This window comes from Neolamprologus brichardi, chromosome 22, assembly GCF_056152115.1.
Source record: "Neolamprologus brichardi isolate AB-2024 chromosome 22, ASM5615211v1, whole genome shotgun sequence".
Taxonomy (NCBI): Eukaryota; Metazoa; Chordata; class Actinopteri; order Cichliformes; family Cichlidae; genus Neolamprologus; species Neolamprologus brichardi.
Genome location: NC_142124.1, coordinates 17346092 through 17371786, shown reverse-complemented (window position 1 = coordinate 17371786; position 25695 = coordinate 17346092). Strand labels below are relative to the sequence as shown.

The window sequence follows — 25695 nt, the reverse complement described above, 5'->3', positions numbered from 1 at the left end:
AAAAAGGCTGATTTGTCATATTTAAGATATTGTGACGAGAGACAAATATGAAACAAACACCAAGAGAGAGATGAAATCATTTCCACTCACAGAATGAGAAAAAGAAGCCCACAAATACACAATAATATCGTCTTTATTTATGCTTTTATCTCATTTTAACTCAATAAATGCTGAAACAACAGTATTATGGTTTAATGAGCTCTCCAGAGCTGCTACAGTTGATACAATTTCATCAATTAGTCGCTCTCAGTCACTCACACAGATGCATACACACACGTCACACACTCGTCTCACACACATGTCACACACACACACACACACACACACACACACACACACACACACACCTACCTATATACTTGTATCTGTGAGGACATTCTTTAACAGACTTTCCAGCCCCAAATCAACTGAACCCTAAAACCAACAATGGGGACAAAAACTTTACACGCTGGTCCTCACAAATTAACCTATACAAACACACACACCTCTCTCATGAACTACTCTGGACTATAGATGATGTCATGTCAAACACTGCGATGAGATAATCAGATTGATCACTGTCTACTGAGGTTGTTGCTTTTAGGATGGCCGAGGAACATAAACAAACACGCATGGGCTATTTGAGCTACCACCAAACTATGAAGGAACATGGAGGTCATAAAATAGATACTAATCACCATGACTTCACAAAATGTGTTCATCGTGTGTGTGTGTGTGTGCGTGTGTGTGCGTGTGTCAGGGGTAGGGCAGCATTGTTGCTCTTGCTGTGGACTTCCAGATGTGTTGGCCAGTTGCTGTTTGTTTGCACCCATCAGTAAAGAGAAGTGTGTGTCCACGTTCAGTTGTTGTTGAGGACCCACCAGGAGGCTGCAGTGGAAACACAAAACAAAAATAACTGACCAGATGCTGAAAGTGACACTTTTAAAGGTAGAATTAGAAAAGAGAAGAGAAAAAAACACAAAATAACCATAAAAAACACATGCTAAAATATTAACAATTACATTATTCCAGGAGAGCAAATTGTGCCACATTTAACCAAGAAAAGTCACTGTTAACTGTGCAGACAAGTAGACTGAGTCGTTGTTGATTTCCCAGTGTCAAGCTCTTAACCAATGTCATTTCTCTGATGCTTAATCACATTTGTCGGGTGAAATCTCAAAGCAGAGATCTCTCAGCATGACCTTTGAATAACTTCAAACACTGCAGAGCCCTGATTTGAATTTTAAAAAATCGATTGTTTGCCTGGAGAGGATTCTTTTTATGATTAACGGCAGCCCCAGTAAAAGCTGCCTGAATCAGTCTTAATCTTTTTCCTGTTGATGTCACACAGTTCACTGTTGATGCTATGGATGTTCTTACCAGGAACCAACATGGTGGTAATGGTCTCAGGAGTTTCCAGGAAGTCCACGTTCCCCCTCTGGAAGGTTTTACTGTAGTTGGTCTGTAGGTGACTGAAGAGCAGAAAAGAGAAAACTCAAAGATGGTTTCAGGTCAGAGCGGCCGCGATCGTATAGTGGTTAGTACTCTGCGTTGTGGCCGCAGCAACCCCGGTTCAAATCCGGGTCACAGCAGGTTTTCTACATAATTTCTTTCTAGTAAATAAATGAATAATTCTCATATTGATTTTGAGTTCAGCTGTTTGCGTAACACTAGTTTTCCAAATTATTTGCTATTAAAAGTCAATAAATTAAAATTCTTTAAACAAAAAAACAAAAACAGAAATATGTAAACATGTACACAAAAGCAACAAAAAAAACTGCCATACCAACAATTCCTTAAAATGTGCTCAACCTGATTCACTTCCTGAAAGTTTATGATCTTTAGGGGCAGGACTTGCAGAGCTGAACACTTCTCATTGGCTAAGTGTTCATGGCAGTACATCCATAGACAACATGTGAACAATAGCATAAAAAAAACATTTAAAAAATATATGTATAATAACAAACATGGTAAAATAAAATTTAGACATAAACAGTCATAAAGGTTTATTTATAAAATCCATAAAAGTGGATTGTTTTTCCAGCAATGGAAATGTGTCCATAAGTTAGAAAATGAAAAAGCTGAACAATCTGCAATAAAAAAAAACAGAGAGACTAACAACTGAGATCAGAAACTAGGAAAGTGTTTACTGAGGTAATCAAGTGAGCAGTGGGGTGATTTTCTTACAGACATCTATTGAAGTTTTGTGGATACATAACCACAAACTACATGATTGGGTCAAGTGAATAAGGCATCAGTCACGCTCGCCTGGAGACCTGGCAACCACTGGTTGCTAGGGAGAAATGTGTATTCCTTCACCCGTTGGTTTATGATTGTTTTGGTCACTATTAAGTTGCTGCAATCACCGGTAGTTTGCACGAGACATACCAGCTTGTCTGGAAACAGTTTCCAGGTGGTAGTGAAACTGTGAAAAGTGCAACACAAACTGGAAATGGACTGTTGCCTAAAAAGTAAAAGTTGTCCTTTCGAAATATGACACAAAACTTTTAGTTTGAAGGACAACAATCTGTTTCTGGTTTGTGTTTTACTATCTGGTTGTATAATGTCCAATAATGTGAACAACAATGTGCACATGTAAGAAACCTCTATACAATCAGACTGCTATAGACGACGCCCCCTGGTGGTCATTAGAAATAAATCAAGTTGATGCAGGCATTTCTGCTCTGGCCTCACTTCCTAAGGCAGAATTCTATGCCCAACTTTCATGATATATGATTTTATCAAGTTAACCACTCGGTCGAGCTCATAAATATCAAGTCCCTAGAAGCTCCACTTCAGATCCAGTGTTTTAGGTGTTTTGATTCTACTTTACTGAAATCTCCTCCATGCTTATTGTTGCTACAGCCAGTAGCTTTCCTTCGCTTATCTGGTTTAATCTTTCTTATACAGTCTTTTGCATTTGTGACAATAGCTGGACTTCAGTTGAGCAGTTAAGGAAAAACAGCTGTCGCCTCAATATTTGCCTTCACGGTTCTTCAGACTATGGCGGAAATTTGTGATTTGTGATTTTAACCAAACAAAATGATCTTGTTATACATGTGCTTTCCCACGCTGTGCTTTTATATTACATTTAGCTATGTGATTTGACACTGGGAATGCTTGATTGTAAGCTGTTTGTTTGGGAAGGGATGGGTCAAGGAGTGTCTTTTTTTATATATAGAACTGGGAAAATTAAGTAGAATCATTCATTTTGATAAATATACATGATGTGACACAACAATATGTATAAAAATTCCATGTTAAAACGTACATTCAAGTAACAACTACATTGTCACAGGCGAATACTTACTTCTTCCACACGTTGTTGTGCTCCCAGAATTCATAGAGAATGAAGCGTGATTCATTTGCCAGCCGCTGAACTGCGATGCTGCCAAATACAAAACACGAGAGAACACAAGTCATGCAGTTACTAATTAGTGTGCTGCATCATGTCGCCCAACATAGCCTCTCTGCCCGAATTGTGTCCTACACTCTGACAGCATGCGGGTATTGTGGGTCTGTCAAAAACACTGTGTGGTTTCGTCCTGACGTTGAGGCTTCATGCAGCAGGCTAGTGTTTTATTAATCACAGTTTAACTTAAAAATGAGCCTGAAACATGACTGAGTATTTAGAGAAGCAATCATGACAAAGCATATAAATGTCAAGCTGTCCTTTAGGCTGCTGGGATTAGTCTAAAACCAGAGTGACAGTATGTGAGAGCAATTCGGTTTGTCCTGCTGAATTTACTCACGGAGCGACTCGGGTGACAGAGCTTCAGATTTTTGGGAGGTTTTGGCAGGCAGAAATGCAAATGTTATTTTATTTGCTTTGTTGTGATCGCACACAACAGTAGAACTCACAAAATGTCCTGAGCTATGACAGAAGACTGATTCTTTACTCCTATTAGGAGGACAATGGCTCAAACCAGCCATATGTATTTAATTTGATATAGATTTAAGTCACTAGTCAAGCTTAAATTTCACTACTACATTGTAATACACATATGATATAGGCCACAAAGGATGTTGTGTAGTATTGGGGAGTGGTGAACTAGTAGCTGATTAATAGTTTAGCAATGTTCATATTTCTCTAGTGATTTAATAAATTACTTTTTTTAATTAAAGGCTCAAATCATACAGTTCAACGTATAAAGAATATGTTTGGGCCTTCTTCATAACTCTAACTAATCTTCCTTTAAACAAACATCTGACCTTTCTGTTTTGCATGTGCAAGTAAGTATTAATTTTTACTGTTTAGAAGAAGTTGCCGCAAGTTATTCCTGCTTGTTGCAGTAAGCCTGCTCAGGCTTTTGTGGAGGACAGGTGTCATTCCTGGCTTTCCCATTAACAGTGGTGTAAAATGAAATAATATAAATAATAGTATCTCCCTCTGCAGTTCCATCAGAGGGACATAATACATTTAAAGCCAATAAGTCATTAAGTGACTGAGGCAGGTATGAGGCAGTACATTCCATTACATTCTTATGCTAGAAAGATTTTACGCTAGGTGGCTAATACGTATTTACATATCAGTGTCTGTTTGAACACTTTCCTGTGATTATTTTCATGTTGGGTTGAAATAATTTATCTCCCTCTGCTGGTACTGCAGCTTATTCCAACTTCTTCATGCATGTGTATTTCACACTTTGAAGCAAAGGGGGAAATGGACACGCTGTCTATTACATGCTTTGCCATGATAGTGGGTTGGAATGTGTGTGAATGGGTGAATGGGACATGTTGTAGAAAACGCCTTATTTGCTTGAGTAGAGAAGCGCTACATGAAAACCAGTCCAGAAGTGCATTAAGGAGCGGTTGAACAGGTGTCCCTAATAAAGTGGGCATTTAATGTATATTGGAATTGAAGATCACCTTTATTCTTCTAATTGGTCCACGAGTTGACATAATTATCAAAAGGTCAAAGGTGAGGCTCTTGTCTTTATATCAGAGTGTGACTTTGTTTCCTTCACTGGTAGAAGATGTTTAGTTTTGCTTATGCAGCATTTCAGTGGAATCTTATTAAAACACATGCATTATGATTTCTGTTCCTTAAGCTGCATAATTCATTAGAAATGCAAGCAATATGTTAAAAATAGTTTCTAATGCCAGAAAAGCAGCTGAAATATTTTTAGTCTCAGGTTAGGGCAGCTTCACAAGACCTGTCTGTCTGCCTGTCTTAATCAAGCCTTTACAAAAATGTGAAAAATAGAAAGGATAAAAATAAAAGCAGTAAATCCCTGACGCAAATGAACAAAGAGAATATAAACTGACTGCAAACATCCAGTCTGGGCACAGGCGCACTCCATGTACTGTCTGAGAGCCAAGCGAAACTCCTCCAGCTCTTCCTCCAGCACCGAGAGCTGCCTCTGAACTATTAGGATGTGCTGCAGAGACAAGATGCAAACACAACATTTAAAGGCACACAGACGTCAGACAGACGGAGGCTGCTTCTCGTATGTTGAGAGGCCGTTTGAGCTGAGGTGTTTGGAAATCTGGCAGGATTTTGAATTTGCTCAGTGCATTGTGACTCACGCGGAAGTGTAAAGTGAAAAATGATCATGTCTCATAAGGTCTTGGCATCAGCTTCTGAATAAATGTGCCAACACATTTGCTCAGAGACCAGAATATGACCCTGAATACACATTTAGAGGAAGCATGTACAGACATCTTGTTCAAAGGTGTGAACAGCAGGGGGGGAGAGAAGCTGGTGTACCCATGACTGTAGACAACCTGCTAATCATTTCCTGTGGCTGATGAGGAATTGTTAACAGCAGCAGAGCAGATGATTAGAACAGGAAGTGAATGGTCTTCCTGTTGGCTATAAAGCAGGCAGTGTGTGTTAATGAGGGTGAGACTCTAGGAAATGAAGGTAAGTCAATATAATGTCTTTTGAAATGACTGAAACACGACTGCGGGTGTGTGTATATATGTGTATGGGTGTGTCTGATGAAATGCACACACTTTCGCTCTCTCAGTGGCTAATTTGGGAGAAAGTCACCCTCGCACGCATGCACACACTCAGGGACGCATCCACTCAGGCATGTTAACGCACACAAACACACATCAGTCTTGTGTTGTGGGTCATTATTGGATTACTCAGCAGCCCATTTATTCCCAGTGACACACAGCAAATTAAACAAAATTACATATTGATTAATTCACATACACAGAGAGATGTCTGCATCAAATTAGTAATGAGAATGACAGTGGCATGAAACATTCATATGCATACCTTCATTTGGAGCTGCCTCTGCAGTAGGATACAAACACAAATCATTCCATAAACATAACGCACACATATTGTGTTATAAAATAGCCTCACTGATGCTCCTCAGGCGTCTTCTCTCTGAAACAAACTATTTAAATCCCACTTTCTTTTTGTTTGGGCACATATAGTACTGTACAAAAGTCTAAAACAACCTCTTATTTTTTATATTTATCTTCAAAGGATCCAGACTTTTTGTAAATTTCTAAAAGTGGTCTTAACAAACAATTATCCAGACTTTCAGAAGGTCTTTAAAAGCGTTTTTTTGTGTGAGAACCTTTTCAATAACTTTAATCAGTTCATTCCTTGTGCCTGACCATTATCAGAAGGGGCCATTCTAAAAGAACAGAAACAGAGAGAAAAGTTGATACACAAAAACATACTGTAACACTGTTAGCGATGGATTGAGCCTGGACCTCGTCATTATTGAAGCAGTGTGGGAGCATCCTGACAGAGAACAGAGCTAAAAGCAGTCAGAGAGGGGTAGCTAAAGACGTTTGCACAGTGCTGTATAAAAACAGCTTGCAAGAATTATTAGAAGTGTAAGAAGCATCTAAGGTACAGAAACTATAGTTGAGCTATCCACTGAAATTATCAATATGACACAAAGATTTTAGTGGTTTCATGTCACTTACAGTTTTGAGTTCTCACTCGTTAACACTGCCCTTTGCAGATAGCTCAGGATAGCAAATAATTTAGCTGCAGGACTTGATTTGGCCCTTATCTGTCAGAAACCTTCATCTTAACTAACGTGAGATTGTTTTTTTCACAATTTCATATTTGACATACCTGAATGTGTCACATCACGGACCTCCAGAGATGTCTAAAAAACCCTACATGCAATGAGGGGTTCTCATGTTAAACATGTTTCATGTGCTTCTCTCAGCCGTTAGACAAGATAAATGTATCTGTTTTATATTGACAAGGGTTAAGTGGCAGTAAGGTGTTAAAATATAAAATAGCTATTTCCCAAAAATAATGATTGCAATTGCTTTTGCATTAAAACGCTGAAACTAATGCATGAAAAATATAAAATATTAGATGTTGGCTATGCTGCTGAGATTTTCATGATAGAAGAAACTAAAGAGAAAGCCTGTTAGTGCTGGTGTTGATGTGATAGTCAGTGAGTCATCATTTCAGCTATGAAATGAGTGCCAGGCAGCTTAGACCGCAACAGCAGTTACTCTTTGCTTTGGCATGTGGACACACACACACACAAACACACACACACTCACACACACAAACCGGCACATTCAGCGACACAAATACAAACCTGGAAAACATTTTGTTTGTCAGTAGAGGTTTTACACTTTGGGTAACAAGAAATGCACGTCCTCCTGCAATGGTGGGAATCAAAAAGTAATCACAGTACAGTGGGTATGTGATGCAATGAAGACAATCATCTATGATACATCAAAATATCTGTGAAGGAGGAAGTGTGTGTATATCACTTTTAATCAACCTAAATGACATTGTTGTGCCTGACTGCCATTTTCCTTCTGGGACTTTTTTCTACTTTAGTCCAAGATTTTTAAGTTTTACTCACCCTCGTTTATCTGCAAGCACGAGGAGTAATGACCCTAATGCAGTCACGTGAAGAAGAAAGTACACCCTCAACCAGCTCAAAGCTTTAACGAATCAAGACATAATACAAAATGGTTCTAAAATGATGTAATATAACTTCAGGTGAACAACAGCACGTGACATTATGACATATTGCAGCATGACATTATTTATTTAGCAAAAGCTAATCCAAGCCTCACTTCTTAACGATGCTGGTTCAGTTTATTGAGGTTTCTATCCATTTGTTTATGCATGGCTCTCCTCAAGTTCCACCACAGCATTTTAACCAGGTTGAGGTCTGGACTTTGACTGGATCATTGCAACACCTTGATTCTTTCCTTTTTCAGTCTTTCTCTTGTCAATTTGCTGCTGCTCACATTTGTCTCTAGAATACTTTGGTATACAGAGGAGTTCATGGTTGATTCAGTGACTGCGTGGTGCCCAGGTCCTGTGGCTGTCATCACAAGTTATCACCTCTCCACCACCATGCTTGACAGGATGAGGTGTTGTGCTGATATGATGTGTTTGGTTTTATCCAAAGTTTGGTCTCACCAGTCCAAAGGCCATTGTTACAGGAGGCTGGTGGTTTGTTCAGGAGAAACTCTGCAAATCTAGTCTGAGCTGCCATGTTCTTTTTAGAGAGAAGAACCTTTCTCCAGGAAAATTTCCGAATCCTTGTTCAGTCTTTTTCTAAACGTACTGTCATGAACTTTTACATATAACATGCTAACTGAGGCTTGCAGGTCTGAGCCGTAGCACTTGGGTTTTGGTAGTTTCTCTGAGGATTCAGTGGTTTGGACCTTGGGCTGAATTTGTTGGGACTTCCACTCCCAGGAAGAGCTGTCTTTGAATGATTTTCTCTTCTTTCTTACTGTAAAATAAATAGTTTGGAAATGTCTTTTTCCAGATTGATGGGAAGCAACAGTTGCTTCTCTATGATCATTGCTGATGTCTTTGCTCCTTGACATTGTGTCATCACACCTGCATACAGCAAAATGCCCAAACCTCTGTTTTTAGAGATTTTTAGACCTGGTCTAGAGAAAGAGGATGCACTTTTCCACATCACTGTAAATCAAACTGCTGGGAGAACCCGTTTAGACTGCGCTTTTTGATGCAGGCAAAACATCAGAGTTTGGCTCCAGCATAAAAATAAGTTATGATGTATTGTTCATATTTTTTCCTACTGCTGGTCCTGTATTATTCACATGGCCAGTATTCTAAGCTATGGGTTTTTGCAGAAACAGTACAAGAACACAGAGGCACTGTAACATCGACTCCCTAGCTCACACGTCCTCGTACCTTAATGTCTGCTCCCTACTCTAACTGAATATTGAGCCCTAAACAAACAGATGGAGGATAAAGACAGACAGAGCAACTTTAAACCCTGCTGTTGCTATGACAACACTGACTGGCCTCCATGTGAGAACAGTGAAGTGGTCACTGTGGAAAAACAGGTGAACAGTAGATAAGTAAGGAAAAACAAACCGATTTGCTCTCCAAGACCTCTTCTTCAACGGGCTCCAGACGGATCTCCTGTGGAACAAAAGGAAGTGATGAGTCCTTTACCAGTGACTCATTTTAATTTATCTCAGTGTATAACCCGTCATTCACAGTCTTTATTTACAAGTATTACACGGCCCATTGGTATGCTTTTACAGATTTATTGTCACATATATGAGCTGTTACTACCATGAACCAAAAACTGCTAACAGCTCTAAATGCTCAGTTCCAGGAAGCCTTCTCTGCTCCTTGTTTCTGTACGAGTTTATGAAGGCAAATATCTTTCTATAACCATCTAAGGCCATATAATTACATGTCTAGTGTGAGCATAGAAGCCCAACCCAATCACAAGAAAGCTATCTTGAGAAGGAGAAGATAAAATGGGTTGGTGCAGACAGAAGATGAGATATCAATATGAATAATTAATTATATTATATCTAAACTCTGAATTATACTAAGCCACTCAAAGATACTCCAGCAGCTGAAAAAGAAAAAATCAAGTCTCCTTAAAACCTGCAGTGACTGATTTTTCCAGCTGTTGGCAACACAAACAAGTTGCAGAACAGAACAAAGAAAGAAATATCCAGACAAACCAGTTGTTTTTTGTTTTTTTTGTTTTGTTTTAGTAGAGCTCTTTTTTTTGGTAATGATCTCATGAGCTCTAAGATTTATCTTCTGAGTCCTTGTGGTTACCATGTATGAGTATAACTACATAATAAATAAATTAATAAATGCATTCAATTAAAACAACATTACTATATCGATACATTTTTAAAAATTAAAATATATAAATCAAGAATGAAAATAAAAAATTGAAATCTTCATAAAATAATTAAAAACGTATAAAAGGATGATTAAAAATACAAAGAGAGACATGAAATAATGAAATAAGGATAATCTATTAGATTCCTAAAAGCATTAATCATAATAATGCTTTGAAAAAAATGAGCATTTAGAGTCAACTGGGGTTTAAATTTCAGATATTTATATTATTCATATTTATGCTTGCAGTTGTTCACAGTCTTGCACTTGTAATGTAAACAGATCACAGCTTTTTTTGGGTTTGCGTGTCAATTTATTTTATCTACTTTTTACACCACATTTTATGCAGAGAGCAGCCATGATGGTTTGTGTGCAGCTGGTGCTGCCTCTATACGTACATATGTGCATGTGTCTGCATGTGGGTGGGTGTTGTTGGACGAGTGAATATGTTGACACAGTTTTAAATCCACTTGCCATAATCTCAGGTTAGTTTCAGAAAATGATGCAAAACTCAGATGGTTGAAACAGAGACAGGAGAAAGATGTGAAACAGGAAATGTCAGAAAGAGACCCACAAGAAGAAGGTAGGAAGGAGAGGAGACTGGAAAGGCTGAGCGAAAGGTCAAGTAACCTTTTGTTCTAGGCGGTCGATAAGTTTCTGCAGTCTGTTGACCTGGATTATCCACTGGCTGTCTTCATCATAAACACCTGGAGGGGAGAGAGAAGCAGAGAGAAGGATGGATTTCAGTCAGAAAGGTGGGGATGAAAGGTGCTGCATACATCGACTGTATTTTAAACACTTTCCATCGACTGCCTCAACAGTCGCTGTTGTAAGGGGTGGCGGTGTGCCAGGAGGCATTTTAAGGATCCCTTTCATGTCATGCGACAAGAAACCAGGCCAATCAATGAGAAAAGCTTTGACCACTGTAATCGAAGTTCCTAGATGCTCTGTCGTTTTTTTGCAGATCTCCTAGCAACCACATCTGGCGCTATAATCCAGGTCGACGGTTAAAAACGTATAACAATGAAAATAAAAACCACTGGAAACATGTAACTGTCGTAGATAAAGGAATATTTATCAGGATTCTAATCAGAAATATTATAAAAATCATACCTAGATTTCATATTTATTTAATTTGAATCAGGTTTTATGACAGTTAAGTAAAATCTAGATGCAAACTAAAAAAATGAAGAAATTGCAGGTGATGGCAAAACAACTCCAGGAACAGCTAAACAAGCTGAAAACTAAAGCAGGTTGATTGATTGTATAGTAACTACAGTCCTGTATAATGTCAGAGCTTGTGGTAAACAGCACATACTGTGTAGTAGTATCTGGAGTTGATTAGTAATAGATTATAGAACAAAAGAAGTAACTCAGATTACAGAAATAAACAGCCATTAAGAAGCCATTTTTCTCACTATAATTGACAGTGACTACGTAAACATAAAAAAAGCTTTGTAGATGTAATCAAAGTCAATAGCTGACCCCTAATTTGACCCTGCACCCCTGCTAAACTGATATTAGCAGGGGTGCTAATGTTAGTATGTTTTAGCGAACTAGAACTGGAACCCAGCTGCAGAGCCAACAACAGGACAGCCAATTATAATGCGCTCTGCAGGTACTGCATTGAGACTTGCCACTGACCTCCAAATATGTGCAACTTCAAACCTCCACCTGTGCACCAGATAAGTGGCTTTGAAACTAAACATAGAAACACATGTGGTCACAGCCTTCCTCAAGCTCCCTCTGTGTGTCTCACTGCACTGTTTCTCTCACACCTACATGACCTTCCTTCCCCTCCTGTGCTTCTGGCAGAAACAACGCAGGATAACTCAAGGAAGGAATCACAGTCAAACATAACGCAACACAACATGGTGATGGAGAGTTATTTAAACATAAAAAACATTTTAAAAAAACCCACCTGAACTGATGAGGCTAAAGAGAGGGTTGTTGGGGGAGAGGCTGTTGTTTCTCTGAAGCCTCCGATTAGAGCGACGACCCGACCACTGGATGGACAACACCTCTGGCTTCACAGGACCCTGTCTTGAATCAAAACAGGCCAGTAAATATCCTAAGCCTCACATATTTCAGCATACATTTTTACTTTCTTTATGTTTTTCTTAAAAAATGTCAAACCACTGAAGGACACACTGCATCACAGCCCTCTGTAAAGTACACATGCTCTTTCAGCACATGTCGTATGTGGTGATTACAAAATTACAGTTAAATTATTTGTTTTTTTCTTCTATTTCTTACAATCTGTGATGAGAATCAGGTGTCTGGAGCCACAGTTGTCTTGACTTGCATTACATTTCTATGTAATGCTGGTCTGACAGTGATACTAATGGCAGTGACAAGGTATGTGCACCTACAGGGTGTCTTCACCTAAGATTTATCTTACTGCTGTCAAGTTGTTGGTTCCCATACTTTGAAGGGACCTCAGGGTGTCTGTGAGCAGGCTGCGTGTGAACATGCATGATTATGTGCATGTGTGTGTGTGCGCCCGCGCGCATGCATGTGCGTGTGTACATAGCATTTCATAATTCTATTTTGAACTCGTTCTACCTTTTAAACACCCTACATGCTCACTTCTTTTTCAGTTCCAGGACTATTACCAGATACAGTCACGTGGGAAAAAAAGGTCCTGTGTAACCAGAGCATGCAATGATCAGAGTAACTACAAACCCAGTCAAACAAGAAAGGATTGCTTAAAGTACGTTATTGCTGCTAAATGTGCTTCTGCAGTCATGGGTATATTTAGTTTTTCACACACTGCTTCTGTATTCTGGTTTACTTTTGTTAAACAAATGATGGCATGCTGTAATCACGTGTTTTTCTTCATCTGCAGTTGTGTTTAATAGCAAGAAAACCAACAAAGCTTTTGAAACTGAAGTTTTATAAGGGAGAATGAACAAAAATTTCAAGAAGCTGATGTTGGAGACTGATGGCAGATGAACAGCAAAATACAGTAAAACTTTGTTTGAGGTATAAGACCAACTTATACTCTAGATGTAAACTTTACAAACCCTTCACTTATGTCAGGCGTTGTGTGGAGGCGAGGAAGAAGGAACCCAAACGCAGGACTCACAGGTAGGTGAAGACTGGTGGATGTTTATTATAAGGAGTGGAGGAACAGAGGGTGAACGGACACTGACTGGCTGGAACACTGAATGGCTGACTGACTGAGAGAACACGGGGAGGACAACATCACACGAACATCATCAATGACACGACAAAGAACGAATGGAAACAGAAGACCTAAATACACAGACTGATGAGGATGATAATGAGAGACCGGTGAGTACACAGCTGAACATAATCTGGCTAATGGCACGAGACGAGGTGACAGGAACAAACAGGAAGTGACGAAATAAACTGAACGTGAACAAAACGGAAAGCACTGGGTCACCGACCCAGGAACCCTGACAGTACCCCCCCCTCCAAAGGCCGGCACCCGACGGCCAAAAGAAAGAAAAACCAGAACAGGGAGGGCGGAGGGGGCCCAGGACGGAGGGACGGAGTCCACAGAGAGACAAACAGGTCAGGCGGGCGGCCGCGTGGCCGAGACGAGACAGGTCAGGCGGGCGGCCGCGTGGCCGGCGGCCGAGACGAGACAGGTCAGGCGGGCGGCCGCGTGGCCGGCGGCCGAGACGAGACAGGTCAGGCGGGCGGCCGCGTGGCCGGCGGCCGAGACGAGACAGGTCAGGCGGGCGGCCGCGTGGCCGGCGGCCGAGACGAGACAGTTCAGGCGGGCGGCCGCGTGGCCGGCGGCCGAGACGAGACAGTTCAGGCGGGCGGCCGCGTGGCCGGCGGCCGAGACGAGACAGTTCAGGCGGGCGGCCGCGTGGCCGGCGGCCGAGACGAGACAGTTCAGGCGGGCGGCCGCGAGGAAGGCGGCGGCGGCCGCTGAGCTGGTCCGGCGGGCGGCCGCGAGGAAGGCGATGACGTCCAGAACGTGGCTGGGGCGACGGTGCGGCAGCCGCAGGACCAGGCGAAGCGGAGGCTGGCGACACGGCAGCCGCCGGACCAGGCGAAGCCGAAGCTGAAGCAGAGGCTGAGTCCGGACCAGGCGAAGCAGAAGCAGAGGCTGAGTCCGGACCAGGCGAAGCTGAAGCTGAAGCAGAGGCTGAGTCCTGACCAGGCGAAGCAGACGCTGACGCTGAAGCTGAGTCTGAGGCTGGCCCAGGCGAAGCAGACGCTGAAGCTGAGTCTGAGGCTGGCCCAGGCGAAGCAGACGCTGACGCTGAAGCTGAGTCTGAGGCTGGCCCAGGCGAAGCAGACGCTGAAGCTGAGTCTGAGGCTGGCCCAGGCGAAGCAGACGCTGAAGCTGAGTCTGAGGCTGGCCCAGGCGAAGCAGACGCTGACGCTGAAGCTGAGTCTGAGGCTGGCCCAGGCGAAGCAGACGCTGACGCTGAGTCTGAGGCTGGCCCAGGCGAAGCAGACGCTGACGCTGAAGCTGAGTCTGAGGCTGGCCCAGGCGAAGCAGACGCTGACGCTGAAGCTGAGTCTGAGGCTGGCCCAGGCGAAGCAGACGCTGAACCTGGACCAGGTGACGGCACGGGAGCCGGGGGTGACGGAGCCACAGCTTTAGGGCCAGCGGGCGCGGAAGCCCCTGGCTGGAGACAGGCAGGGCCAGCGGGCGCGGAGGCCCCTGGCTGGAGACAGGCAGGGCCAGCGGGCGCGGAGGCCCCTGGCTGGAGACAGGCAGGGCCAGCGGGCGCGGAGGCCCCTGGCTGGAGACAGGCTGGGCCAGCGGGCGCGGAGGCCCCTGGCTGGAGACAGGCTGGGCCAGCGGGCGCGGAGGCCCCTGGCTGGAGACAGGCAGGGCCAGCGGGCGCGGAGGCCCCTGGCGGGAGAGCGGCCGGGCCAGCGGGCGCGGAGGCCCCTGGCGGGAGAGCGGCCGGGCCAGCGGGCGCGGAGGCCCCTGGCGGGAGAGCGGCCGGGCCAGCGGGCGCGGAGGCCCCTGGCTGACAAGCAGGAGGGCTCACAGCTGGCTCTGGGTGCTGTGGCTGCAGGTCCAGGAACTGAACTGACTGGACGGGAGGCGACTGGACTACAGGGGACTGGAGGACGGGAGGAGACTGGACTACAGGGGACTGGAGGACGGGAGGAGACTGGACTACAGGGGACTGGAGGACGGGAGGAGACTGGACTACAGGGGACTGGAGGACGGGAGGAGACTGGACTACAGGGGACTGGAGGACGGGAGGAGACTGGACTACAGGGGACTGGAGGACGGGAGGAGACTGGACTACAGGGGACTGGAGGACGGGAGGAGACTGGACTACAGGGGACTGGAGGACGGGAGGAGACTGGACTACAGGGGACTGGAGGACGGGAGGAGACTGGACTGAAGGCTGAAGAGCAGGTGAGTGAACTGACTGGAGTGAAGGCTGAAGAGCAGGTGAGTGAACTGACTGGAGTGAAGGCTGAACAGCAGGTGAGGGAACTGACTGGAGTGGAAGCTGAACAGCAGGTGAGGGAACTGACTGGAGTGGAAGCTGAACAGCAGGTGAGGGAACTGACTGGAGTGGAAGCTGAACAGCAGGTGAGGGAACTGACTGGAGTGGGGAAGCTAAGGGATGAACAGAGGTTGGCGATGCTAATGGCTGAGCTAATGACAGAGTTACCGAGGGGGATAAGATTGCGGCCTGGGCTAATAAGGCTGGTGCCTGAGCAGGGGACACCTCAGCTAGCCTAACCAGGGACAGTGCGAGGGCGTGAAAGGTTGGATCAGGAGGTGGATGAAGAGGTGAAGTAGTAGGTGGGCCGGTGAGCTCTTCCAAGCCTCCAGGGAGGTCAGGCTGGGTTGAGGCTGCCCTCAGCCTGGGCGCTGGGACAGGCACGGGAGGTGGCTGGACACCAGTCACCCCCACCCGGGAAACAAGAGTGGATGTGGAGGTAGACTGCGTCGCAGCTGCCTTCCTCCTGGGAGCTGGCACCGGTGTGGGTGTAGGCCGGGCCCTAGACATCTGAGGAGGTGAAATGGCTGAAGAAGAAGGCCAAATCTGGGCTGCCGTGCTGGTGGGGAATGGCTGAGTGACGGGTGTGGAAATGGTGACTGGGTGTGTGCTACTGGCAGGTTTATCAGAGTTCGGTCTGTTTTTTCTGCCACCACGATTTACAGTCTTTGTGGGAGCAGCGCAGAAAAAATCTTCCCAGTCGACATCCTCCAGGAGGGAAACTCCCCATGGATCGGTGGTGGATCTGTTATGTGTTTTATGGGGATAATCAGATGATGGATGTGGAAAACAGTTAGTGGAACTCACCACCGGGAGTTGTTGAAAATAGTCCATATTATGGCGGCGTGTGCGCCGCTTTCTTCGGGAAGAGGAAGCGGCCGGGGTGAACAGCTGAGCCTCTGGCGCGGTAGCCTCCATTGAGTCGAGGTGGGAGGCGTAGCCGCGGTGCCGTGGCGAAGGTGGAGGTCCGGCGAATGAGGCGGCGGGTGTGCGAACGAGGAGCGGAGCGGCGAGAGAGGGAGCGGCCGAAACGCGGCACGAAACGTCCGCTCTCCGCGGCAAATGCTCCGAGGCAGGTGTGGCAGCAGGTGGGGGAACGCGGCGTCTCCGAGGCCCGCCCAGAGCCAGGCGAGTCCCCTCGAAGACGTGCTCTCGCTCCGCGAAGAGCCGCTGTTTTCCCCTGACCACCTCTGCCCAACGGTAAAGCGCTGCCACCTGCCGCTCGTTGAGGTCCGAGTCCGCTGGGTCCCAATCGTGTCTTCGTGGCACGGGTCGTGTCATTCTGTCAGGCGTTGTGTGGAGGCGAGGAAGAAGGAACCCAAACGCAGGACTCACAGGTAGGTGAAGACTGGTGGATGTTTATTATAAGGAGTGGAGGAACAGAGGGTGAACGGACACTGACTGGCTGGAACACTGAATGGCTGACTGACTGAGAGAACACGGGGAGGACAACATCACACGAACATCATCAATGACACGACAAAGAACGAATGGAAACAGAAGACCTAAATACACAGACTGATGAGGATGATAATGAGAGACCGGTGAGTACACAGCTGAACATAATCTGGCTAATGGCACGAGACGAGGTGACAGGAACAAACAGGAAGTGACGAAATAAACTGAACGTGAACAAAACGGAAAGCACTGGGTCACCGACCCAGGAACCCTGACAACTTATTAATAAACAGTGGGAGTGATATACACAGACATACATGTATATTTTAGCGCCATCCTACACGGTGGCTGTAACAGCTTATTGCTGAAGGAGCTGCTCAGGGCCTCCAGTCTCATGCAGGGGTGAGAGGTGTTACCCATAATGGATATGAGCTTGGCTAACATCCTCCTCTCACCTACCTCCTTTATAGAGTCTACGGGGCTGGCCTGGACACATCTGGCCCTCTTCACCAGCCTGTTAAGCTATTTTATTAATTATTCTTCTTTAATTCAAAAGAAGACTGAATCTGTTCTTTCAAACATGTTTAAACGTTTACATTGATTTTTAAAAAGTCACACAGAAAACATTTTACACGGGATACACTTGTTTTTCAAGACTGTGTGATCGAAACTTTGTTTTTCAACTGTAACTGTGCAGTATTCAGGAGTGCACTCATTTCAGTCTTAATGTAATGACTTTTGAAACAACCAGGTTTTCTTCAGCTTGATCTGCTCTTGTTGGGAAGAGAGTGGTGGGGCATAGCACAGTTTTTAATTCACAAGCTGTTGTCTAATACATCTATACCACTGAGACTTGATGAGGACAAATTGGGAGGGGCAGATCCCTTTTGATCTGCCAGTGAGTCATAATCTCACCTACATCGCTGCTTTAATTGCTAAAACTTTCAGAGATATCTAACAGATCAAAGCACAACAGCTTCCCCATCCACATGTTCCTCCTACAGTTTTTATGCCAACTGGGGAGGAGGGAAAAGAGGTTTCGAAGCTGGAGAGCAAAGTGCGATCTCAATGCTCATCTTTTTCCAGAGAGGATGATGAAGAAGATAATGATAACAGGAAACATAAAGCTCTTGAGGCATTGTTATGGCCCAAGCTCAGTTCTGAGTAATACCATCATAGCCTATTCACATATACCTACAACTGAATACAAAAACCTATTTTAAACCACCAGAGAGAACCACATCTCCGAATGTTTGGAAGGACGGAGCAATTCAAACGCACAAGGCAATTTCTCCAGTGAGACGGCTGCAGGAAGAGGAGAAGCTGCTTGGGGAGCGAGCGACAGTCACACTTTGAAATGACGTGAGAATGAAAGAACGATGCATTTAGAGGGAAGACGGTCTGTGAAGGTCTCCTTAATTTAAAGGTCGTTTATCCCAGGGTATCATTTTCTGCCCATGAGAATAAATGTCAACATAATTATTGTGTGAAACAAAATATTATGGAAAGCAAAACTGTATCAACCCGAAAATATAACTGGAAGTAAAATGATTTGATGGGGATTTGGATCTTTGGTTGCGATTTCGATAGCTGCAGATGTAACGTGGGAAAACATAAGAGACATAATGTGGCTAAAAAAGTAGACTGAAGCCACCCCTCATTTCTCTACTGTTTCCTATTTTTAATTCTGAGATGAAAAATGGGAAAACTGGTTTAGTGAGCTCTTGAAACATGTGCAAACATACGTGGAAATGCAGCATATAAGGCAAAAGCAGAGACTGTGCAGTTCTAATGAGCTTGGAAGTCAATAATTGGAGCTTGGAAAGAAAAGTGACTGGACTTTGAAGTTGTTGTTTTTTTTTTAAATGTTCAACCTCTCATCAGTTCAAAGTCACTATTGGGTATTGGACCACCTTCATTTTCCAACACAGCATAAACTCTTTGGGAGGTTTCTAGTAATTTGTAGTCCTCATGAATAGTTATCCAGGCTTATTGAAGGACATTCAAAGCTCTTCCTTGGATGCTTGCTGCCTTTAGATGATCTTTTCCAGATGCTGTAGGATTTTTGTTTAAAATCTGGTTGCACTTCTGTGCACCACCACCACCAGCTGAAATGCAGCCCTGAACAATGACAGAGCCTCCATCATGCTTTACAGATGGCTGTAGACGTGCACTGCTGTGCCTCCTCTGTACAAGCTGATGATAACTTGAACGAAAAATTCCAAATTTAGATTCATCACTCCATCAGACTGGTTGCTCCTGTTTTTCTGTTTAGTTTCTGTTTAATTTGGCATACCTCAGCCTTTTCTCCTTGTTTTGTTCCTTAAGCATATTCTAGTCAGCCACCCTTCCACTGAGATCGTTTCTGATTAGGCTTCAGTGAACAGTGGATGGATCTGCAGATGCATTTCTCAGGTCCTGTGTTGGGTTTTTTGCTTTTTTGCGTCAGAGATTCTTAGTAGCTGCATCCATGGTATGAACTTTAAAACCCTACATCGCCTCACTTTTGAGTTATTGTCCTGGGTGTCCATGTTTTCTGCCTTGAGGGTCAAAAATGAGCATAAATAAAATCAACTGACTTGATTTTGGAATCACTTGTGTCATTCTTCCTGAATTTGATCACAAATGTCAAGGAAAATTCTGTATGATTTCCAGCAGAAGGCATAAACATAATTAGCATTGTTCCTGTACTGCACTCCAAAGCCTCTCAGTGCTGGAGTGTCACATGTTTGTCAAAGATACCAGCTGCTCTCCACTGAACTTCAACCTTTGCTGCATAAAGATTAAGGTGGCAAGAAAAAAACAAAAGGACTTAAGGACTGCGATTAATGTGTTTGGAATACCAAAATCCAGCATCCAATAAGCACTTAATTAGAAACACAGCAAGAGTTTGCAATGGAGTGTTTTCAGCCATATGTTTCCTCCGCAGAGACCGAAGAGCAATTAGGGAAACACAAAACAAGGACAGCCTGGAATAAAAAAACAAAACAAAACAAATGTATTATTTAGTAACAGTTCAATTTCAGAATCTGTTGAATGCAGGTTTGGTTGCAAATGGCAGCAAATTGTTGCTCAATTGTTGATCTGAGATCGGTGACAGGTGCATCATTACCTGTGCTTTAAACACACCAGGATTATAATGAACACAGACATGACCTGCAGGGGACACTCATCTACATCCACACTCACGCCATATATAATATGTTGCACGCTGGTGACTCATCCTCACTAATGAGGCATGTCTGATTCCTGAACGCAGATCCAGACTGATCAAATACTTTGAGCACATGCGGGAAACAGAGTCCACTAAGAACATGAGCCTCGGGTTGAATCATCACTCCTTCACTTTTCACGCTCAGAGGCGAGTATTCATTAGCAGTCAGCGCATTTATAGAAATTATAATAATAAGATCATGATATAATAAGGTCATATTTTTAACATTCTAGTCTTCTAGGCTTGCAGTAGTAAAAACAAACTGCCATTTTTACACATTGCACAACAGTTGTGACAACACAGCAGCAGAAATCCAACAACCCTGATTCTGAAAAACAATGCTGTATAGACTGTTAATAAAAGCAGTTATTATTTATTTATATAGTTAAAACTATATAAATAAAATAGAATTGAATTTAACTGAACTGAACCAAACTGAAATATTTATAAATATTTTTATATATATTGTATTGTATTTTACACTGCACTGACTGATCTGGCACCATTTGTTAACGCAACATTTGGCACCTTGTCTGTGCAAAAAGAAAGAGAAAGAGCTGAAAGATTCTAAAATGCAAAAGAGAACTACAAGAGATGTTTTAGCTCATACCAGCACTGTGCTTCACTTCTCTCAGATATTCCTTCATGGAGGACGGGTTAATCAGATAAATTAGGACAAATAACTGCTGGATTGCAGTTCACAAACACTTAAGAAGAACCTATGCTGGCATCCTGAAGTCTAAAATGTGGGAGGCAAACTGGTGTGTGTGGTTTAAAAAAAGTGAAAGCTGTAATTATTGGTGCTATTGTACAATATATTCTGCCCAAGTTTGAAAGATTAATTGTGTGTGTGTGTGTGCGTGTGTGAATGACCAGGGGAGGTTTGTTCTTACTTCTCCTGGCGAGTCTGCTCAGCTGTGGTTTCCATGGCACACTCGAGTGAGCTTTGAAGTGAATGAAGCTGATTGGTTGTCTCCTTCAGCAAGAAGCGGGTCACAAACTGCTCCAAGTGGGTGGACTCCTGATAATCCTGTCAATCAAGGTGATTAGAGGAGGACAAGTTAGAGTAGGAGGCACGGTGAAGGAGGGCCGAACGAGGAGAGCTGTGACACGTTTCACATGCCAGCCGGGAGTCACTCGACGCCCAGACCTCCTCTGCTAATTAAAAGATGCCCACGAGATCATTCATTTAGAAAAGATTACACAACAGTGCTGCTGGAAAGAGAGGAGAAGAAAGAAGCAGATGGAAACCTTTGGTCTTCTTATTAACTTATTTAATAAAAGAATCCCTGTTAGCTGTGTTTGATCCACCACACTAGACTGATGTCAGCAATGTGTCAGTCGACGTCGAGTTAAATGTAGGATGGAGAGCTTAACCTGAGTCGAGTTTAACGACAGAATGTTCTACAAAGTGAAAAGTGAGTTCTCCCACTTAACATTTAACAACGTTACAACTCATTCTTTGTTTATGTCATGATTTAAATGGAGAATTCTGTCCATGAACAAAAGTGTTCAGCTAATATTTTATTAATGTTGTTGACAGGTGCCCCCAGTTTACAGATACACTTGAGTTCAGCACCTCTAGTTCACTTATGGCATGGGCAAATGCCTTGATGTGGTAACTGTAAATGCAGGTGGATGATATACTGTAAGGTAAACCCAACTTGACTCAGATGAAAAAGCTGCAAATGTGGGTAGTTCAGATATTTGTTTCTATCTGAGATCAGTCATTTTTATTTGAATAAATCTTTTTTTGGCTCTTTGGATCCAGGATCCGTGTTCACAAAGAAGCAAAAAATCTAAACAGGAGGTGACGGCACAGAAAATGACAGGAGGTGATTTAATAGGAACTGAACTGCTGGTATGTGTGTGTCAACACTGATATACAGTTAGATCCATCATTTGTTGGACAAAAACTCTTTTTTGTTGTTGTTTTGCCTTTGTACACTGACATTCTGATTGTGTGCTTTAATTCAAGAGGTTTTGCAAAAAACGAATTACCAGTTTTATACACTAGACTTCATTTTCAGAGGTTCAAAAATAACTGGAGAAACTAATATATTTGTGTTCTAAATATAAAGATTTTAATCCTTAGATGAAGTCATGTGATACCATGTGCATAGTCGTGATACTATAAACATACACATGCAGTATTGAGAAGTATGACTTTAAAGAATTAAATGTGTTATTTTTGCGGCTTTATAGCTGTAAACAAACAGCATCAATCACCACCTCTTAATGATGCATCCTTTCTTCGGATTGGTGTAACAGGTGTTTGCCTGCAGTTATTTATGGGAAATAACATGTTTACATTTCTATTATGTTGAGAACAATCAGCTTCTTGTTATTTTGTGAGTCAGAGTTGGATATTTTTTCATGGCAGGTTGGAAAATTAGACTCAATGAGGTTTTGGAGAGATGTCATTTGTTATGCGTGGAACAGCACAGCAGGGCTAAGTGCTGTTTTGAATCTAATCAAAGGAGAGTGAGGGATGGTCAGCACAGCAGTTTGTTTGGATGGCAGACCTGCTCCTACAGTTCTGAGCACCATGAGCAAACGCTAATGCAACTTGGATTAGAGAGTGCGTAATGCATGCATCGAAGCAAAACAAAAGATAGTGTTTCTTTATTTGGGTAACTGCTGCGTTTTTCAGTAGTATGATGAAAATGGCTGAATTTTAAAAGCTGGATTTGTTTATATGTTGTGTACATGTGTGCGCAGACACACTCACTAATTACAGTTTGTTGAGTGGGTGCCTACTGGGAGAGAGATAAACTCTTAGCAGCTCCTCTAGCATTCAGATCATTAAGACTCTTCCCCCATCAGTCCTTTTAACAATACATACACAAAACCATATGTAAGCAGACTAGATTAGGAGTACAGATAACACAAAATCTCTGCAGTGTTTGCAGTATTACTTTTTTTTTAAAAGTCTCATTATCTCTCATGCACAGATATTGTTTGATCCCCTGGCAAACACGCACACATGTACACACATGTACACACGTACACACCTGCACACACCTGCACACATATGCCTGCGCGCTCGCTCAGCCAGAGTGAGTCACGACAAAACCGGTAAAGGTCAGTCTCCTGTGATCTCCACCTTTGTGCAAGTGTGTGTTAGCGTGTGTGTGTGTCCGTCTCAACAATGTAGAACCATTTTAAACAGCTTCATGTTTCTTTTTTTTGCCTCTTCTTTGATCTTTTATTTTCAGTTGTACAAAAGGTCAAAGGAGAGCTTTGTTGAAGGCAAAACCGTGTAGTTTTATATAATTTTCTACCTCATTCTCTGACCCAGAACTGCTGCTAAAATCATAGCATTTAAGTCCGCACTGAATAAATGCAATCCCAGCCCTGCAATCATACCTCAGCTTCAGCATCAGTTGTTTTTACCCTTAGTAATTATAAAAATCCTGATTAACAATTATAATTAAATAACATCAAAAGCAAGCTGATTGAGCACAACAACTATGCTAAGTAAAACTCAGTTTGCATGTTTTAATCTGTTTCTGGGGAGTGTGTAAATTTCCACTAATTTTAAACTTACCAAACAGCAAACAGCACTGCTACATTTTACCAGGCAGCAGCACTGCATATTATTTTTTATTAATTAAAACTTTAGATTACAGGTTTGGCATCAGTATTTGTATAAAATAAAAGACGGACTGACTATGATCACATAGATTTGGCTCTATCTTCAATGCTTCTTCCAGCACCCCGCACGTGTACATAAAGACATGAGGCATGGACACAAATAAATTAGCTTGTGTGCACACACTTATTGTATTCCAGTGCAAAATTAAAATATATATTTAAAAAAAAAACACCTTGCAGCCCCCTCACGTACATCCCCAGCCAGAGACTACCCACTGAAATACATACTCAGCCCAACAGAGACGATTGAGCTTTATTCTTGTGACTAAAGGAGCATCTGTTCTCCTTCTTGCTCAGCCAATACCCAGAGACAATCAGAGAAACACGGGGATTGTTTTTTTTTTTCTGTGACTCATTTCTAAGGTCAAAGAAATCTTATAAAAAGCGCAAGCAGAAAGACTTCATCGTGGTGAAAACCTGTGTGTCTTTCACAGTTCAGTGTTGGAATTTAATTTGGAAGTTATTGCACAGTCTGTCCAATTTGTGCAGAATAATTTGTCTTCATTTAGGCTCAAATATCCAGTGTGAGTGTTTGCTAGGGGGAGCACTAGAGATTTTCTGAGAGATTTGCAAGGTGAATAGCATCAGTAGAAAATGATAAATCCTTAGCAAACACACTGCCTGATTCTCCCCTCCGCCACCGCCCCGCCGATGTCTCATTTCCGGCTCCCAGTTATCCTCTTGGAGAACAGAAAAATGATTTGAGGTGCGATTTGATTTTCACACCTCAGCTTAAACGTGTTGAGACCCTTGAATGATTGCAAAAGGGGTTGCAGAGCTATGTGTATTTCTTCTCTGCAGAAATGGTGAAATTTCAAGCAGGTGTACTTCACAGCTACGCTCCTTCATGTCTAACCTTTTTTCCACAACACCTTTTTGTCTTATGAGCTTCTACTACTTTTTTGCACCTCATATTTTCTTAATAAATCTGTTTTGATCCATTTTTTTTCTATAAAATCTACCTTTACTGCTGTTTTTTCCCCAACACACTCTATAAACCAAAGCCTTATCTGAGATTGGCCATCATTTATCTTTGTCACTACAGCTTTTACATGTATAAGTTGGATGTCATCATTTGTTACCTCTTTCTGTGCCAGTAAAAAAAAGACAACTGACAAATTAATGGTTTGACTCCCACACAATGGCCACGATGAGATGTGTCTGCTTCACTGAAGATCTGAGGGGCGATTTGAGCTTCACAGCATGTGTTGTGTGCGCCAGCTGAGATACTACAAAGAAGATGAGAGAGTGCGACAAAGAAATAGAAGCTCTCCCTCCAGATCTAATAAGCCACCTCTCTTCCTTCTGCTCACATCCTTTTCCCATTTCTCTTTGTCATTTCTCCTTTCACCCTGCCATTTTTCTTCGTGTCTGATCATTCCTGTCTTTTTGACTTTATGTCTCATGCCACTCTCATCTTCCTTCCTCTCGTCTCTGATAATGCAAAGGGCACTCTGCTTCAGACAGTAAGATCAAGAGGACGTAATACATAAAGATCAAAAGCCATATTTGTTTGGTAACGCAGCCACAATCCATTCAATTTGTCATCTGTGCTGGCTGCAAGTCCAAAAAGAATCATAACATGTTTTGTTCTGGGGGGTTCATTAGTAGCATGCATGAGCTGTGGCTTGTCCTTTTTGGCTCTGTAATGGAAATGTGACTAATGGGAGATCTGAGAACGCCAGCTGGGTGTCCTCCCAGGAGCATGCTGATTTTCAGCATGTAGCTTTGGACACATTCTGGGAAAATCAAACATGCCTATTGTCTGTACATCTTCTAAATTGAATCAAAAGTTTCCTGTGTTACTCCAATTGACACAACTTATCTCAAATGTCACATCCACTGAGTCTTAACCCACTCACTGTGAAAAAAACCACACACATATGATTGTGATGTCT

General features: G+C 42.9%; 1 protein-coding gene across 1 annotated transcript in view; it reads right to left on the bottom strand.

The window, feature by feature from the left end:
* Window positions 1-368: 368 nt before the first annotated feature.
* Window positions 369-25695, bottom strand: part of necab1 (N-terminal EF-hand calcium binding protein 1) — a 44973-nt gene continuing 19646 nt past the window's right edge. Inside the window, exons 6-13 of the mRNA XM_087834926.1 lie at window positions 21034-21170; window positions 11988-12109; window positions 10697-10773; window positions 9290-9337; window positions 5248-5360; window positions 3290-3367; window positions 1360-1451; window positions 369-867 (exon numbers count right to left, since the gene is read on the bottom strand). Coding sequence (XP_087691052.1) covers window positions 839-867; window positions 1360-1451; window positions 3290-3367; window positions 5248-5360; window positions 9290-9337; window positions 10697-10773; window positions 11988-12109; window positions 21034-21170 — 696 coding nt within the window. The 3' untranslated portion in view covers window positions 369-838. The remainder of the gene's footprint in view (window positions 868-1359; window positions 1452-3289; window positions 3368-5247; window positions 5361-9289; window positions 9338-10696; window positions 10774-11987; window positions 12110-21033; window positions 21171-25695) is intronic.